This window comes from Daphnia carinata, chromosome 9, assembly GCF_022539665.2.
Source record: "Daphnia carinata strain CSIRO-1 chromosome 9, CSIRO_AGI_Dcar_HiC_V3, whole genome shotgun sequence".
NCBI lineage: Eukaryota > Metazoa > Arthropoda > Branchiopoda > Diplostraca > Daphniidae > Daphnia > Daphnia carinata.
Genome location: NC_081339.1, coordinates 3,976,097 through 3,993,675, shown reverse-complemented (window position 1 = coordinate 3,993,675; position 17,579 = coordinate 3,976,097). Strand labels below are relative to the sequence as shown.

The window sequence follows — 17,579 nt, the reverse complement described above, 5'->3', positions numbered from 1 at the left end:
TGTGTGATGCCTTTTTGGCTTGAACGTTGTTAACGAGCTAAGATAAAGCGGGGGTAAAGGCTCGTACGGTAGTCATTGGCGTTCCAGGAAAGTTTTGCTTCGCCATTTTGTGTTGTTTTGGAAAAGGGAACAAACCGGCGGGAGTCACTAAGTTCGCTTTAGCGTATTTTTTAAAACATAAGACCATTGTCTTATGTACGTTTGTGTGTATAGCATCTAATATTTATGTTTGCCTAACCTTCTACTGTGCTGTCTGGGAAACAAACAAACGAGCGGAAGGGCCTTGTGCAAATAACAAACAAACAAAAATTATTCTAAAAAAGGCATTGATTAAATGGAGACTGGGGAGGGGGGAGGGCTAAGAAACAAAAGAAAAGCAACTTGTCAACGTCCAAGTGGATCAAAAATTGCACTGGAAGTGGAAGCCAAGGACGATCCTGCGTCGTTCCGTTTGAGGTCGGTCGGGTCGTGCGGGGGGAGGTCACGCTAACTCAAATGTGACGTCATAATACCATCAAAGAGTTCATTTATTTTGATTATTCACACGGATACATGTGGCGGTGGTAACTCTTCCTCCGTAAGCCTAAATGAATAATGTAATCAAACATAAAGTGCTCCAGGATCATTCTCTTTATTGATGTCGTGTCAGAGGCAGCTCACAATTTGATGACATCTCATTTTGATCTTACAAGAATGGCATCATTTGATGTCTCGTTATGCTAAAATAGCCTTGCGTTGTGTGATGGTCAAATTGCGGTCTACTTGTTTGCCACAGTTTTTATGGGTTCGTTTCAAATCTTTTACAAATGAAGTGACATGCAATCACGATCTTGAAAGACTTGCTTCTTTACAACTCGTTCATGTTCAAAAGCCAGTGAATAGACGAAGGCCAAAGGTCAATCACCGTGCATAAGAAATGATGCAAGAAGTAAAGAATAGTCTCATTTATGATAAGCACATTGAATTGTGTCATTTTGCGACTGTCTCAATCGAGCGTAATCCCGATGATTGTTAACTAACTTGCGCGTATTTTTACGATCTAAAAAAAGAAACATGGAAATTCACTTTGGTGAACTTACGACATCTGGAACGCATTCCGCAGTTCCTTTTTTTTTCTTTTTAGTTAGTGCAGTTGTGTTGTTATACGGTACATTAGATGGATCTCTTTCGGCAAACACGACAATTGTTTGCGCCAAAATATCCCGTGACCTGCGGCGGGACCTGGGCGAAACCGACATTCAAAATTGGGGAATCATGTTTTTGCTTTGGTGTTGTAGAAGTTCGTTATTTAATATTAAGAAAAAGGGAGGATCCATTGGCGCTCAGTTTGTGTGCACAAGAGCCAAACATCGGATGTAATAATGTTCCACGATTACGTGCGCGTCCATCTTGAATGATCTTTCCCGATTTTTCCCGGCCAATTTCCGCTCACGGATCGATAACAGCAGCGTACAGTACGACACTGAAAAAGGGGAGACAGGAATGTACTTAAAAAAAAATAATTGAAATGATTTTTTTAATGAAGTGTATACATTTCGGGAGGAAATAAAATTTACACGCGGGAGTGAGCTGGACGAAGTTAATTTCCGCTTTTTTCTATGCCGAGGTGTCTCATTAATTTGAACAGTTTCGAATAATTAAAGTCATTTATGACTCTAATGAATTAGCAAATGTTTTTCGCATTTTAAAAGCGTTCAATTTGATTCACGTTCGTTCAATTTCTCGTGAAAAGTTAAAACCAATTTAGTTGCTATGTATTTTTTTTTTTTTAACCATCACATCGACAATCCATTGGTACGAATTCATTTTGAATTCTTTATTTTTAGCAACCGTTTTTTACATAGCGAGGATCATTGAAGCCGTTTTTCTTTTGGCTTCTGACAATTCACGCAATTGGGACACGCCCTTTAGGTTTTACGTTCGTGTATTTGCCAGGCGTTTGCTTTATGGTTTTCCTACCAGCAATCCAAATAAAAAAAAATGCATAGTCGTTCCTAAAAGCGAAGTGTATATTACAAAAGATTTTTCTTTTTTTTTCCGCAGCCAGTTATTCGTACACAAAATTGGATGAAGATGTTCTCTTGATGCTCGCGTACGTGACTTGTCTGCCTTGCGCCTCCTTATTGCCCCTGGATTACAATTGTTATGATATTACTTTCTTTTTCTACTTGGAGGTGCCGCACGTGTCGGCTCCTCCCATTGCGCAGCGCTCCGTCTTCATTTTTCACGCCGCTAGATGGCATTCGAAACGATTCATGACCGAATAACGGGTCGTTCGAATTGGTTCGTTTTCGTTTAAAATTCCCTGAATTTTTACGTGATCCAGTTACGGAGAGATCGTTAAGTATTTCTGTTGAATGTTTACTCACGCCGGAAGTAGGTAGAATTTTATGCAATTCCACTAATAATGTTGAAACGTAGCTAATTGGATTTTCCAGCGAATTGACTAGAACATCTGAATTTCCTATCCACGTTGACGTCAGGGAACCCTAAAAATTCGCATTACGTTATACTAAATAATGATCCAAGGGTCTCTAATTTTTCATTCATCCGGGCGGAATCAAACGGCACCATGACCTAAGTCTTACCATTATCAACAGATGGGGTTAAAATCCTTCTTCGTCACCGGCGTCTTGCGGGACGTTCATACATAAATTGGCGTCCTTTTGTTACACGTCTTTCCCGTCATAATAAATACATTACCACATTGTGGTAATAATCTTCCAGACACATGGAAGGGGAGGGGAGGGGCACTCTGCTGGAATTTTTCTTTTTTTTTCAACGACACACAAGCGGGAAAAAAAACAAAACAAAAAAACAATTGAGTGCAGAAATAAGAAAAGAGACGCGACAACTCCATCACTTACGTTTTAGAAATTATTTAGTTGAAAACATCTTCTCGCCAAGGGTCGGCTATTTTTTGTGCGTTGTGTGTTCAGCTATTTACGTGCTGATATGCTAGACATGAATAAACTAGCTGCCGCCATAATTCACCGTGAGTGTGCGCACACACTCACGCTATTCCAGAAGGAAGAGCATAATATAGTGACAGGTTTACGGTCACGAAAACTAAGAAAGAAAAAAATAGCTGCTGCTGTGTTTATTATTCGTGTGTTCCAGCGCGCTTCCTGGTTCCGGTAATATCACTAAAATTTTATTAGTTAATTCCTCTCAGCTTTTTCTATTTTCTTTTGCGAGTTGTTTATCCGCAAATTCGGATTAACTTTTGAATCGAAATTCCTTTTTCCTTTTTCAAGTGTTGATGACAGCTGTTCTCTTAAGGCAGCACTTATGATCCACGCTAGGCGATACGTAGCTTCCCCACTAAACACAAAGAGCGGCTTCATATGTGGATAGAAAAAAGAGAGAGAGGCTTAAAAAAAAAAATAAATAAACGACCAGCAAAGCGTCATTCACCCTCCCTAAAAAAAAAAAGAAGAATCTATTAATAATCGTTACGCGTATGAATAGCGACATTGTTTGTGCTGGTCCGCCCCTCAGCATACAACAACACGGATGCATATAGAGTAGCACCTTTGAACTTTTTTAACGCACTCGCATTGTAAGCGTAAGAAAAACATTTTGCTAGATGATGGGTCCTTTTGTGTGTCTACATAAAAGAGTGCGCAGACTTTCGAAAAAAATAAAAATATAATCCATCATTTATCGTAGACAATCAGCTGAGCTTTTTAATGCATAGACGCGTGCGCTCATCAATAAAAAAAAAAGGGATGATGCTCGTTGTCCCTTGATTGTCATCCATCAACTGATTATCGAATTTTAACAATCATCTTTTTTTTTTCTTTCTGTTTTCGAATGAAGTTTAAGTTTCTTTTTTGATGTATTTATCTTATTAACATCATCAAGAAAAGGACACGTATAACATTCCGTTTTTGTTTTGTTTGGGGGGGGGGGGGTAGGATAAAGCTATGCGTCGGTCACATCATCACGGCAATCACGTTCGGGAAATCAGTCGGCCGCAGATAACGTGACAGCGCCACTGCTGATCTATAAGTCGTTTACCTCTGCCGCCTTTTTTCTCGCCGCTTTTCGTATATAGTTAGGCGTCATTTCTATAAATATATATTTACAAAATTTTGGTTTAAAATAAAAAAGCCCTAACTTTGGGAATTCTAAAAATATGTGGAGCTGCGTCTGCATTTCCCATTTAAAGTCGATATTTCCTTTGTTGATTGTATAAAAGGCGTTTTATTTTGGAAAAAAAGGGGAATAACAATATGAGGATTATGCATTTATAATTAAAAAGCCGAGTGGGTATGGCAATTTCGATCATTGATTTTCAACGATACAAAAAGATTCAGTTTAAGGGTGTAGGAGATCTAAAGGGCGTCAACTGACGGGAAGAAGGCGGTTGTGCACGGTAGTTGGGGCGGCTGTTGATGATGTGTTACGTCATTATCATCGTGGCACCCTCGCGGTTAATGTCGTTAAAAAAATAGAAACTATTCCATTGAAAAAGAGAAAGAGAAAAACTCGGTGGCAGTGTCAGTAATCTCGGTCGAGTCGTATAACTCATCACCATAATCGTAGGAATAATATACACACACACACTGCGTGATGAATAACTCATTTGCCTGCCCATCGGCCGTATATTTTATAGAGTTTTCCTTTCCCCCCTTTTTCTATTTTTATGAGTAATTTGTCTCCCTTTTTGCTGCTGCAAGGCTTCCGCATTTGTAAGGTGAAAAGGGTTAGTTCCATACTAGTATTGTTATTCATTATTATTCACATATTGTCTCTGAAATAAAGCCTTTTATGCTAATGTAGGAAAGAAATTCATTAATATTCATGATGATCTTCCAGGAAAAATTAGACACGATAATGAATTAATTATTCCATTCGCTTAGCTCTTTAAGACACAAAAAGAAAATGTTTAAATAGCTAAAGCGCATGCATATGCTTATTATTCATTTTGACGCGCATCGGAGCTGGATGATGTCAACGAGATTCTAATCTTCTGCTGTCTTGCGCAAGCGGTACACAACACAAAGATGCCTTTTCTTACATGTTTTTCAAATGAAACATGCCGCCATTAACCTTTCGAGCGTGAACCCTTCGTTTTCTGGCCAAAAAAAAACGAAAAAGTACAGGGTGTGTCCGTTTAAAGCCGCCCAAAATTGATGATCAAGTGCGCACAGGCAACCCTCTCTCTCTCTCTCTCGATTTATTCTCTGAAATAAGTGGAAAGAGGGGAGATGGGACAAACACGATGGCAAAAGCTTTTGTTTGCAATCGGAATGAAGGAAACATCTGCCAAATGCCACGCCTTGAAGGGGGGCTGTCGATGACATCACACGATCATTTTCCTTTAACGAATTATGAATAGACCCAACAATTTTTTCTTGGAAATCAAGAACGATATCGCGCGCTCCTCGGCGTGTACGTTTGCTTTTTTTTTTATTGTGCGTATTTACAAAAGGCTTTCAATTTTGAAAATCGTCATATTGCAGCCTCGTCATCATCGCTGTCAAATAAACAGTCCTTTATGAAAAGGAGACGGTGGAAGGGGGAGGAGGTGGAGACTATTCACGAAAGGTAAATAGAACGCTAGCTGTAGATTATTGACAGTTTTTGAAAGTACAAAGGCAACTCGCCTTGTCATTTCGACCCACCAAGTTTTCTGACGTCAAGTTCCCCTTCCGGCTATCGAAAAAGTTTTTTTTTAGCTATTTGAAAAATAATCGTGAATTTTATGTAAATGTCCCACTAGTATAGTAGCTAGTATGCGATAGCCCCCGTTGGCGGAGTTGCGATGCGCAGGCGCAAAAAGAAAAAAAAAAAGTCCCCACAGCTATTCAGCATATACGGTTCGGCTTCAGGACCTTTAAAAAAAACAGAGGGGGGGAGGAGGAGGAGGAGAGAGAAAAAGGGCCCGATCAGTCCCGTCAAACTGCCAGAAGGTCAGACGACTCCGTAGCTATCGCAAGCGTGTTGCGCGTGTTCTTCCCGAAAAAAAACACAAAAAACAAAACAAAAGCTAGGATATTTTTTGAATATTGTTTTGGAAGAGAGAAAACTGTGTATTGAAATTAGGAGAAAACTATTTAAATTTCAAAAGAAAAGCTCTTCAATTTGTTGTGATGTGTTTTTGAATTCCCGCCAAGTTCTCGTCAAGTGCTTTACGTGTTGTATTTTTTTTTTTAAATACTGAAACAATAACAAAACGGGAATTTAAATTCGAACGTCTTCAACAACAAAGTTCATTTGACTGTTTGCATTCTTTTGCTTGTTCGTTTCACGTTTGTGTGTGTGGGCACGCGTCACCAGCTGTCAACCTGTTGGGTCATCGAAACCTTCCAGCCATCCGCGAGAACGTTTTTACGTCATCAACAGCTGGCCAGCTCTTAAAACAAAAACGACTGGGACAAATGAACGGTAAAGATATCACAATCTCTTAGCTTAACAAATGTTTATGCCAAATTAGAATCAAAATTTTAACGACTTAAGACGTAAAAGAAAAAAATAAAATGTGGGTCTTTCGTGATTATACTAGATGTCGATACTTTGTTTTGCTGTTGAAGCCCCTAGCGGAAATACAAAATGTATGGTGGTATAACAATCAAGGAAAGTTGATGTGAAATGAAAAAAAAAAAAAAAAAATAGGAGAAGAACTTTTGGGAATGTTGCCATATATTTTTGTTTGAATGGGAAAGTGGCAAGAGGGCTCCCCGCTATATAGTGGAGGTTCTACCAAATAAGGTCTGCGCTTGGCCAAATATAAAATTGTTGTAACTACTCCTTCCCCCCCCTGGACGCTTTCTAAAGCGTGTTCGACGAGTTGAGATTTTTTAAAAAAATATATATTTCAGACTAAAAAGCTTGTTGCATTGCCTTAACGTGACTCTCGAATTCCAGTGAAATGGCGGACTAAAAAATTCAGCCGCTTTAGATCTTCATTTGTTGGTTTTTAAAAGCCTGGCCAATCGCCAATAAACAATCGATGTTTCCTGGACTAGAGGCATTTTTTTTTTCGCTAACGATAAACAATGCGTTTGTTTATCGCACTAGCCCTACACCGTACCCTACGAATTGCCTTTGTAAAGTGAATTTCTGTTTTTGATGGCGAACACGTTCGAGATCGATCAAGTAAACACGTTTCTGTTTTTCGTGTTTGACACACCCCAACTCTATTTTCGATGTTTTTTTTTTTTCTTATTAGTGCGTCCTAAATGTAATCAATTTTCAATAAAGAAAGAAGAAACATAGAAGAAGCCATTCGGAATTAGGAGCGCGTGCCGACCTACTTCAATCTGATTGATTCAACAGACGACTATCGTTCATATCGTTCACGAGTTTCTCTTTTTTTTAAGTCATCGTACTAGAAAACGATTTTGTAGATTTTCTCCTCATATGTCAAATGGCTTTATAGAGTTGCCACACATAATCAAAACAAATGTACTGAAAGAACCCCCCTCTTCTGTTCATCCTTTTGCTTCGAACCATCGCATCCGATTTGGAGATGCGTCCGTCCGTTAAATAATTCATGTCACAGCGGATTGTAAACTTTTGGTTCATTGCTGGGACACAGTTGCCCTTTTACGACCAATCGAAAAGCGGGAGGAATTTAAAAAAACAAAAACAAAAAGGGAAAATCGAAATGACAACAACTGGCATCGATTTATAGACGCCGCTATCAAGTTTGATGATAAAAAAACAAAACAACTTTCAAAAAAAATTAAATTTCTTTCAAATGTCGTTAATAATATATCGCGGCATTTTTTGTGCTCAACTTAGCGTGTGATTATGTATGTATCTGATTGCCTAAATCCACTCCCTCCCTCCCCGGTGGGTATATTATTTAATTTCATCCTTGTACCGTATATCTTTCCATCAGGCCATTTGCAACTTGTCCCCACACGCAGGGCAACGAATCAATGGGCAAAAGAGAAATGTTATACACGTTGTGCTGTTTCGTTGGAACACTAGACGTATCGAAATTGACGGGCCGAAATTTATGGCTTCACCGATGATTCGGTTTCATTTTCATAACAAGCGTTTGACCTCCCTCCCTCCCTCACGTTCAACGGCTTCCACTTGCTCCCCTTAAAGGTCGCTAGAAATAATAAACAAACTCGTTGTGTTAACAAGACTCGTTAGTTGGCAAAGACTAATGATTGACACGTGATTCATGCAGGCCGCAACGGTTAAAAGCGGATAGCCTGGATCACTCTCCTTTTTCTTTTTTAAAGGGAGAAAAAGAGGATGCGGCTGGTGGCGAACAACGGCCGGATTATTTTGGCAATTTTGCTGCTGATTCAGCGATGCTGTGACGCAATGCAAGAATTACAAAAACAGCAAACGCAGCAACCTTACAACTGTCCGAAGCAATGCATTTGTTTATCATCGACGCAAGTGAGTCCCACTTTTCACTTATTTCTTTTGTGTACGAGCAAAAACAATTGACAACTGACAAAATAAGAAGGGGAAAAAAAAAGAAATTACGGCTTACTCACGCGTGAGCGCTCTTGCGGATACAAAAGAAAACTGTTTAAATTTAGTCATGACATAAGGCTGTCACTGTTCTCAGGATCGAGCGGTTTTTTGAATGCTAAATTTTTGTTTCTTTTTTACATTTAGTTTCTCGACATTTAATAAAAGAGATTCTTTTCCTTTAAATAAAAAGAATAGTTGAAAGGAAACTTAAACAAACAAGGAAAAAAAAAAAAAGATAGTGAAACTTGGTGAATGTTCTCTGAACCAGCCACCAGACATTTGATAGGATAGGCTATCCGTTTTCGTGAAGAAAACAAATTTGCATCAATAACACAGTGTGAAAAAAGGACGCACCAAAAGACGGGCCTTTTATTCTTGAAATATTTGCATTTGGTGAATCGCATTTTTTTTTTTTTTTTTGAAAAATCAAAAGGTGCTGTGTAACGGCGGAGGACTGAGCCAAGTCCCCGACGATCTGCCACCGTACGTGGAACACCTTTCGCTCATCAAGAACAACATCCGCCAGTTGAAGACGGACGCGTTCCAGCGCTACAAGGCGTTGCGTAAACTCTATTTGGACGGCAACGCCATCAATCAAGTGCAGGCGTTCGCATTCCGCGGCCTCGGCCGTCTCCAGGAGCTGTCCATGCAAAATACTCCGCTCGACAGGCTCGGACAATTCACCTTCTCCGGCTTGCATAATTTGAGCCACCTCTACTTGGCCAACAATCAAATACGGCGCATCGAGAGCTACGCATTCGCTGGCACTTCGTCCATCCGCCTCCTGGTGCTCACCAACAATCCGACCGTCCGCATCGATTCATCCGCTTTTGCTGGTAAAGATCGGCAAACTTTCTATTTTTTTATAGTCAATGTCTTTAAAAAAAAGGGGGGGGTATATGAGTTTAAGCAATTTTAATTCAATTATTCTTTACGATGGAAAAGTTTTTGGTGTGCGACCCTATATCGCCACGAAGGTCTCATTATTCAATTACGTAAAGCTAGAAACGCCCCCTACGTTTGATATTCCTCTAATAGTTTTTCGTACGAAAAGGAAAAGGTAGAGTGCAATCTTCTGTCGTAACAACATATCGTTGGAAAATAGGGGGTGGCAACGATCCGTCAAAATGACAAAGCCTCCCCCCCCCCCCACCATCTAACTTTTTCTCTCTCTCTCTCTCTCTTATCTTCTTTTGTGCTGTTTGAAAGGCCCCTATCCGTGTATAAGTAGCTTATAAATAACAAAGGCACTTCTTGCACAGTGAAACAAGTTTTTTCAAATATATATATCGAGTGGTGCTGGTGGGATCAAACGGATCAGATTAAGAAACACGAAACCCTTATCCCGGCGACTATTAATCCTTTACGTAATCGTGCGTATCTAATCCTAACATCGTAATGAAGCTGTTTGCTTTTTTTTAAAATAACAAATGAATCGATTGATTCGTTTCAACCTTCGTTTTTGATCGTGTTAGAAAAATGTTGGAAAGTAAATACCTTGTTGTTCGGGAAAGAGGGCGTGACTGATGATATAAACAATGGCGTTTTTCATTTGTTTGTACATCTCAACTATACGTAAGTAAACGTCTAATAAGGGACGGATCTTTTGTAGATGGAATTTTTTGTTTTCCTTTCTTTTTGTTGTTTATATCAGAAAATAAAGCTGAAAGCTGATGGATTAGCGAAGGCCTGACTATGTGAAAGCTTTTTCTTTTCTTAAGAAAGGGAAAAAAAACAATTCGATCTATTCGGCTTTTATCTCTCTTTGTTTATGCAGGCTTGAGCGACGTTCAAATGATTTATTTACCGGCCGGAGTCCGCCACCTGGAACAAGGTAAATAATCCTGCACCACTGATTCGTTCCATTGAATACCTAAGACACAAGAAAAAAAAAAGGGAATGTAATATTCGAAATGATTTCCACCATGTTTTTCTTTTCACATTTTTACCTGTTTCCTTTTTGCCGCTTGCCGCTGATCTTTTTTTTTTCCTTTTAAATATTAGATGCTTTCAGCGGACTGTCGATGATTGGGCATTTAAAACTGGCCCATTTAGACCTACAGTCCCTCAATAGTTTCGTCTTTCGAGGCTTGAGGCATGTGCAGGTAAGAATGGCCATCAAATGCATGCCAATAAAAGAGAACAAAATGTTTCTAAAATAAAATAAAAAAGGACGTTATACAAAATATATTTAAATCCTTTTCGCACAGTTGTTGAGCATCCAAGAAAGCGATTTGGGCATCATCCGTCCTGGCGTTTTTGTTAACATGACCAGCATCGGTCGTGTTAGTTTCATCAACAACAAAATCGACGGGATCGATTCGCTCGAATTGACGGCCGATAACCGCGTCCGGCAATTCCATTTTATCGGCAATCATTTGCTGGATCTTCCGCACGGCCGCGCTATCCACATACAAGGTATTTCCTTTTTTTTTTTTTTTTTTTTTTTTACATAAGAGCGGGTTATACGAGACATAAATTCTCGTTCGGGAGGGAGGTCCCGTTTTTATTTGGGCAACGAGTTTTTGTTGATCCCCCTTCGGTTGGGCTGAAAAGAACATAATCCTACCGTGGGCTTGTTCTTGAATGTGTCAAAGTGATGTTCCACTATTTAGTAGATTATAGTGGAACGCCAGCAAAAAGTCATTTCTTTTATTTAACAAAAAAAAAAAAAGGTGTGCCAGTTGTGAATGCATCCAACAATCATTTCCCTTGTGATTGCCACGTCGTCAGCTGGATGCAATCAGCCATGTTCGCTAATCAGAGTCGCGAGCGCATGATGGCCAACAATTACTGCATTTCACCGTACGAAGTGCACGGCAAATCCATCCAATCTGCTGCGGAAGAAGCTCACCTCTTTGGTGGATGTGAGAGCGACGACGCAGCGCCAGAGCGTACCGTCGCTTTGGAAACGACCAAACCATCGACTTTGTTCATCAACAGTTGCGGTCGTTCGCCGACGAACAGCGAATCGATGACTATTGTAATCGCATTGTATTTATTGTTCCAACAGTTTGTACAGTTGTAAATAATTCCATCAGTGAAACACTTCGGGATTTGAATATTCCTGACGTGGCCAAAAACAATCAGGACGCACACACACAAACAAAAAAAAAGGAAGTGAATCACCCGACAATAAGAAGGAAAGTGATCAATAGTAAGCAGAGTAGACGGCAGCCGAATCGCTGGCCAGGATAGTCGCGCTAGAATAGTAGGTGGAAATCGGTCGGCTGCTGGACACGCGTTCTGGCAATTCGTAGATGGAATTGCTGTCGTCGTCGGATGCGCCAGCAGGAAGCTGCGGACGCCGATAAAGCCAGTCCTCATAGTCTGACTTTTGCCATAATTCTCGCCACTTCTATACAACAACAACAACAACAAAAAAAAGGACAAATCACGCGATTGGCTTTTGTTCTGTTTTTCCCTCGAATTGTCTGCCAATAGAAGACACACGCACTGGACAAAAAAAAACTTTAGTTCGATCGGATTCAGTGAATCATTCATCCTTCTCTCTGTTCTCTCTATTGCTCTTTTCCGTTCTTCTATCTCATTGTCAAAGAAGAACAGTTGGTACAAGCGGAGGGGGTATAAAGTTGTCCAGCCAACTGACCTCTACCCTCCTTTTCTACTGTCGTTTTACCAACGGATACCAGCCACGATATCCCCCTTCACATCGGCGACAATTCATTTATGATGCTGGAGTTTTTTTTTTTTTTTTTTTTTTTATAGAGATCGCCTGCTGCCTTTTCGTGTTTCTTTTGTTTTTCTCTCTCTTTATGGCACGGCTCCACTTCGTCCACAAGTTTTGCGTCTGGGCTACTAAAGTTATACATATAGATTGGTTGTAGAGAGTATACCTTGGTGCTGGGCAAGTGGCCGTAATGACGGCCGACCAAGTAGAACGGAGTCAGCAGGATCGAAACCCAAGGGAAGCATAGCAGCAATCGGCCCACGATGGCCATTACGTTGGTGTTGTCGGCCGTCCGCACGCCAGCGTCAACGATGCACATCTGTTGAAGGCATTTACTCTTTTTCAGTATGGCGTACTGGTACGATTACAATTGATATATACAAATCATGTTTACAAAAATTACATTTAGAGGAACGTACTTTTCCGTGCTCTTTTCGCATTTCTGTTTGCTCCTGCCCCCCCCTCCCCCTTGTAAAGTTTTATTCATTTCCCGCTATTTATGTACGTGTGTGTGTATACAACCGTGTGCTGTACAGCAATAAATCTATCGACTAATCCCATTGTTGCGGGCAATAGAACTTTGGGTGCCCATATGGAACACGGGGATCATCGTCGAAAATAGACGGAGAGAAAGAAAGAAAAAAAAAAAAAGGAAACGACTTACGAGCAACATCAGCGGTAGGATTGCGTTGTATGCGACAAAGACGTAGCTTTGACCTCGGAAGGCTAGCTTGCATTGGCCGGCGAATTCGACCATGTCTACCATGCTGCTCGGTCTCATGCTGGACACGGTGGCCACCAGGACGAGGAACGTACCTGCCAACGGTAGTATACAGCCGGTGAAGGTCTCAATCGTGGCTATGTATAATTCTCTGCTCTGTGTATGTTGGGAGGGGATAGATCATAAAATATGAAGGAAAACAAAATAAAAAATTATGTTGATGAATGAGTCGATGATGACTTACTTGCGTGGCCAGAGGTAAACAAATGACGTAGAGGAAAGCACCAAACAAAACGGCTAAGACGGGTCGCCAACTCGAATTAGAAAACGAAGTAGCTAACATGTTGCAGATAAAAATCAAAGTGTCCAAATCTGTCGGCGCACAGCGTTTTGCGTTTTGAGGGAAAAGGATTTCGAATGAAAGAAAAATAAAGTTATTATTATTGTAATGATTCACAGATGGCTCTGCCAACTTGTCGGCAGCTGTTTAAATATTGAGAAAGCGCGCGCCTTTTCTCCTGGGGTATGTGTTACAGTAACTCACTCAACAGAAAAACAGCAACGAAAAAGATAATTGTCCATCCTTCACCGGGCGGATGTTGTTCACTGACTCCAGTAGAAATAGCTTCTAGAATCATTTCTGATCGATTAGGGAACAGTATGACGGTTGAGCAGCTCAGCACTAACATGAGTGCTAGAGTAACAGTGTGACAAGTCACCAGAACTATGCTTGACCTGGCCAATTCAACTGCAATTTTAGACCCGCAAAAGAACAGGTAAGGTATAAATATTTAATACTTAAGACAGTTCAGTTTATGTGTGTTCAAGCTTGCCAGGAACGTAATGACTCCAAAGCCCAAGTTCAGTGAAAGTGCAGTATCAGCAATGGCTGTTATCCATAAGGGGACTGAAAGCAACTTATGCCATGAGGGAGCAAGCATGGCTGCCAATCCTGCATACATTTGTAATGGATCTGAATAGATGGCTCTAACCACAAGGGTGGTGATAAGTATCACAGGTACTACTGAAGTAACGTATGCAACCTGTACAAAAAGAATAAATAATTTTTTTTTAATATTTGAATTCTTAGACGATATTTAGTACCTTGCTAATAAATTTTACTCCACAAATAACAGCAAGGACTGCAAACACCCAGGTAATTGATAAACTAATAACTGTCAAGGCATCCAACTGAGTAAAACCATACATATTTTCTTGCAGGTCTAAAGTACTGTTCAAGCCTAAATGGGAAATGAGAGTCATAAAATGTCTACTGTTAATTGAGTTTTAACGAGTTAAACCTTTAATATCATCACCCAACATCAAGGTGATTGTTTTGGATATTGGCCACATTCCAGATGCAGTGTCACCTATAGCCTTGTAAACACTGGTGAGCATGAGGAAAAAACCCACACCAGAGAAGACTGGTCTCAAGTTGGTGGTGCCAAAAAATTTGAGTGGGCCCATGCCACTCAGTTGGCCTATGCTTATCTCAAAGAAGAGAAGAGGTACACCAACTATCATTATGGAAATCACTCTAGCCACCAAATATGCCGCCCCACCATGCTCGATGCATGATGATGTCAGCCGCGTCCAACTAGCAGAATCTGTGTTACACATGGACAACGAAAAGAAAAATAAACTCTACTGTCTACTCTACTTTGGAACTTCCGGTATCTTTAAATATTACCTAAAGCAAAACTGAGGATGGCGACGTAAAAATCCCATTTGCATTTCCAATGTACACTACATTTTGCGGAACTTTTAACAGGTGATTCCCATTGATTCTACAGCAACAATAAAACCACATTCAAGAATGATTCACTCGTAATATGCGTCATCAACGTTGAGTAACGTACCAGTCTACTAATATTTGATCGCCTTGGCAGTGACACTGGTGTGAGAGTCAACGTCGAGGTGTTGCGCTCGACAGCAAGACGCGCCCTTGGCAACATATCTGCAGCCCAGGTGAAACTGCAATGAAATATGGGAATCTATCAAAGAGGCTGTGAGACAAATTCATCGACCACCCATGACCTCGCAGCAACCCTACCCTTCAGGCAATAATAACAGACGTTAATGTGATTTTTTTTTAACCAATCGCCACGTTGTATTTAAAAGGAATTCCCCGTGGCATATGGGGGTACAAGAAAATCCCAACACCTGTGCATGTGAAAAGGTAAAGGTGAACACGTTTAACAAAGGGTGAATGGAAACGTCTGAAAAACACACGGAATTAATTGTGATGCCGGAGTGATAAAGGGTAATCAGAAACTTGTACTATTTTTGTGGCATACCAGTTAGAATTTCAAGGCAAAACGGCGCACTAAAGGCGAATAAACTAACAAATATTGACTTTGTGATGCATCTAGAGATTGAAAATAGCTGCTCCGGAACCAGGTTGGGTGGCAAAGAGGACTTCATTCAAGTCGCGATCACGAGCAGCCGGCAAGTTTTTGTAATAATTTTCTTTCAAATGATCAATAAAAGACTTAACTCCATTTTCAGGCACCAATGCGACCATACAGCCACCCCATCTAAAAGGACCAACAGATATTATAGCTCACTGCAAATTTTCCAATTAAATATTGAAATGGAATACCCTGCTCCCGTCAGTCTTGCTCCCAAGCAACGATTACGAGATACTTCTACGAGATGATCGAGCTGCGGGTGACTGCATTCATACAGATCGCGACAGCTGCTATGCGAATCAAACATCAGCTGTCCTAGCTCTTGCAATGCTGTCGCCGAACCGCTGTTGCAAATGTCGCGGAACTGCCATACTCTATGGGCTTCTACAATTTAAAGGTGTGTTATTTTGATCACATGGCCATGTGAAACGATCAACCTTGAAAGACGTGAAGCGCCCTTTGCCGTAGTTTGAACAAGTTGACGTCTCGTGTATTTTCAGACAGGATTTTATTTTCCAGCTGCGATTCTGTCATCTCTAGGAGCTTGGACACCTCCTCCTTGCTGTAGGGATCGTCATGAAGATAAAGCCCTGCGAGGGAAGCCATTTCCGGTAGCGTCTTATTGAGCGAACACTGGACATCTGCCAAGCGCGTCACCGAATCTGGATTTATTCCATGTAAGCGTGCCAGTACCTGAACAGATTGCTTTGATTTCCTAGTTGTCTTTTGATCTTTTAGGCCTCTCGTTTACCTTGGCTGCCAAACGACATTCCATGACTCTGCAGTTGAAAAGCGACGATGCTGCTTTGTTTACCTCAGCTAAACTGTGAGCGATGACAAACACCGCTCCCGTCGGTAGTTTTGTATCGTGAGCTCTTAGCGGATTGAATTCAATTAATTTGGCAGTACCTAATCGAATGATGTCCAAAAATTTATTAACGAGGTATCGACTTTTGTCGTATTCTATTTCGAAAGTACCTTGCGTGGCTAACATGGCAATTGCTTGGTCCATACCCCCACCCTCAGTACCAATGTATCTCTCACTCCGTGCGCAATTATCTGCCAATTCTTGTTTCTTGTAGACGAGACCATTGACGTGGGCAAATGCTAATGCAGCTGCACAGACTACTGCACTTGAACTGGACAATCCAGCACCTGGAGGTATCAGCCCATGAATTCTGGCATTTAAACCTTTAAGCTCGTTTTTTGTTTTGGAAGAATTCTCCATGATGCCTTTGACTCCGCATAAGCAGTATTTGAACCAGTGGGGTATACCTTTATCAATGCTGCAAGAAAAGCTATCATTTTCAAATGTTTCTTACTGATTTAGGTTACTGTTTGCTGTCATACTCAAAGTTCATGAGTTCACAGCTGTGATCTTCATATGCTGGGTTGACATTTGTAAGCTCTAAATGTTGATCCTGTCTGGGTTTAACTGCCATCAAGATTTCTTGGTCAATTGCCATGGGGAACACAGCATAACCACAATAATCAATGTGTTCTCCAATCAAATTTACCCTAAATTGTTTTGATGAAATGAATTTTTAGGATTTTCACACTAATAAAATAAACTTTTCTTTTTCTATACCTTCCAGGCACTCGTGCAATAAATTCGGGCGGAAAACCATAGTTCTTTTCGAAATCTTTGGTGAGTAAGTTGATCTTTTCTACAAGTGAGCCTTCCAAAGTATCTACTGTGACAATTGGAGGTGTATCCATTTTCCTACAAACTAAAAAGAAACGTTCAGAGGCACGGGCGAAATAGTTTTAAGGAGACCACAAACGAGTCCTTTTGTTACCTTAGATATTAATGGGACGGGAGTAAAACGTTTCCACCACTACACAGTTTAAATTAAAAATGAAACATTTTTTTGGTGACGTGTTTTTATGTCATCTAGTTGTCAACAAACTCACGAGGAGACATTGTTGCCAAATTCAAACAGTGTCAAAAAGGGCCGCTAGATGACGTTGATTAATATATTCGAATCTTTCGAATTTCCGGAACGAAAAAGCTAAAATAGCTTTAACTCTGCTTGTTGCATGTGGAATTTATACGACTAAAGTTTAAACCCTTTTTAGCGTCTCTGATAAATATCTTATAATTCAACAATCTTAAATTGAGATATTCACGCAAGTTATGATTTCTTCAGGAGTTGTTTAGTATTTCGAAAAAAAGTGTGCTTTTAATTTGTAATTTAATTTAGTATTTTAATTCTTATTATTATTCGTAAGTATTAATAATAATAATTATTATTTGAAATCTAGGGTTTTGATACCCTGAACTGGCAATGTTCCGGCCAAT

At 40.3% G+C, this 17,579-nt stretch overlaps 3 protein-coding genes across 3 annotated transcripts; 1 reads left to right on the top strand and 2 right to left on the bottom strand.

The window, feature by feature from the left end:
* The first annotated feature begins 5,937 nt into the window (after nt 1–5,937).
* Nucleotides 5,938–11,498, top strand: LOC130688575 (leucine-rich repeat-containing protein 15-like). Its single transcript, XM_057511560.2, has 7 exons — nt 5,938–6,396; nt 8,156–8,373; nt 8,888–9,290; nt 10,232–10,288; nt 10,459–10,559; nt 10,665–10,872; nt 11,130–11,498. The coding sequence occupies exons 2-7, from the start codon at nt 8,224–8,226 to the stop codon at nt 11,480–11,482; spliced, it is 1,272 nt and encodes a 423-aa protein (XP_057367543.1). The 5' UTR covers nt 5,938–6,396; nt 8,156–8,223; the 3' UTR covers nt 11,483–11,498.
* A 67-nt stretch (nt 11,499–11,565) lies between these two features.
* LOC130688570 (sodium- and chloride-dependent glycine transporter 1-like) lies at nt 11,566–14,864 on the bottom strand. Its single transcript, XM_057511555.2, has 10 exons — nt 14,726–14,864; nt 14,557–14,653; nt 14,168–14,473; nt 13,971–14,107; nt 13,665–13,909; nt 13,411–13,601; nt 13,111–13,238; nt 12,810–13,022; nt 12,312–12,464; nt 11,566–11,812 (listed from the first exon to the last, which is right to left on the bottom strand). The coding sequence occupies exons 1-10, from the start codon at nt 14,819–14,821 to the stop codon at nt 11,606–11,608; spliced, it is 1,773 nt and encodes a 590-aa protein (XP_057367538.1). The 5' UTR covers nt 14,822–14,864; the 3' UTR covers nt 11,566–11,605.
* Nucleotides 14,865–15,046: 182 nt separating this feature from the next.
* On the bottom strand, nt 15,047–17,211 carry LOC130688572 (N-acetylgalactosamine kinase-like). Its single transcript, XM_057511557.2, has 8 exons — nt 17,077–17,211; nt 16,866–17,007; nt 16,628–16,795; nt 16,256–16,563; nt 16,029–16,186; nt 15,715–15,970; nt 15,469–15,661; nt 15,047–15,403 (listed from the first exon to the last, which is right to left on the bottom strand). Exons 2-8 carry the CDS (start codon nt 16,994–16,996, stop codon nt 15,235–15,237), a joined length of 1,383 nt encoding a protein of 460 aa, XP_057367540.1. The 5' UTR covers nt 16,997–17,007; nt 17,077–17,211; the 3' UTR covers nt 15,047–15,234.
* Nucleotides 17,212–17,579: the final 368 nt, after the last annotated feature.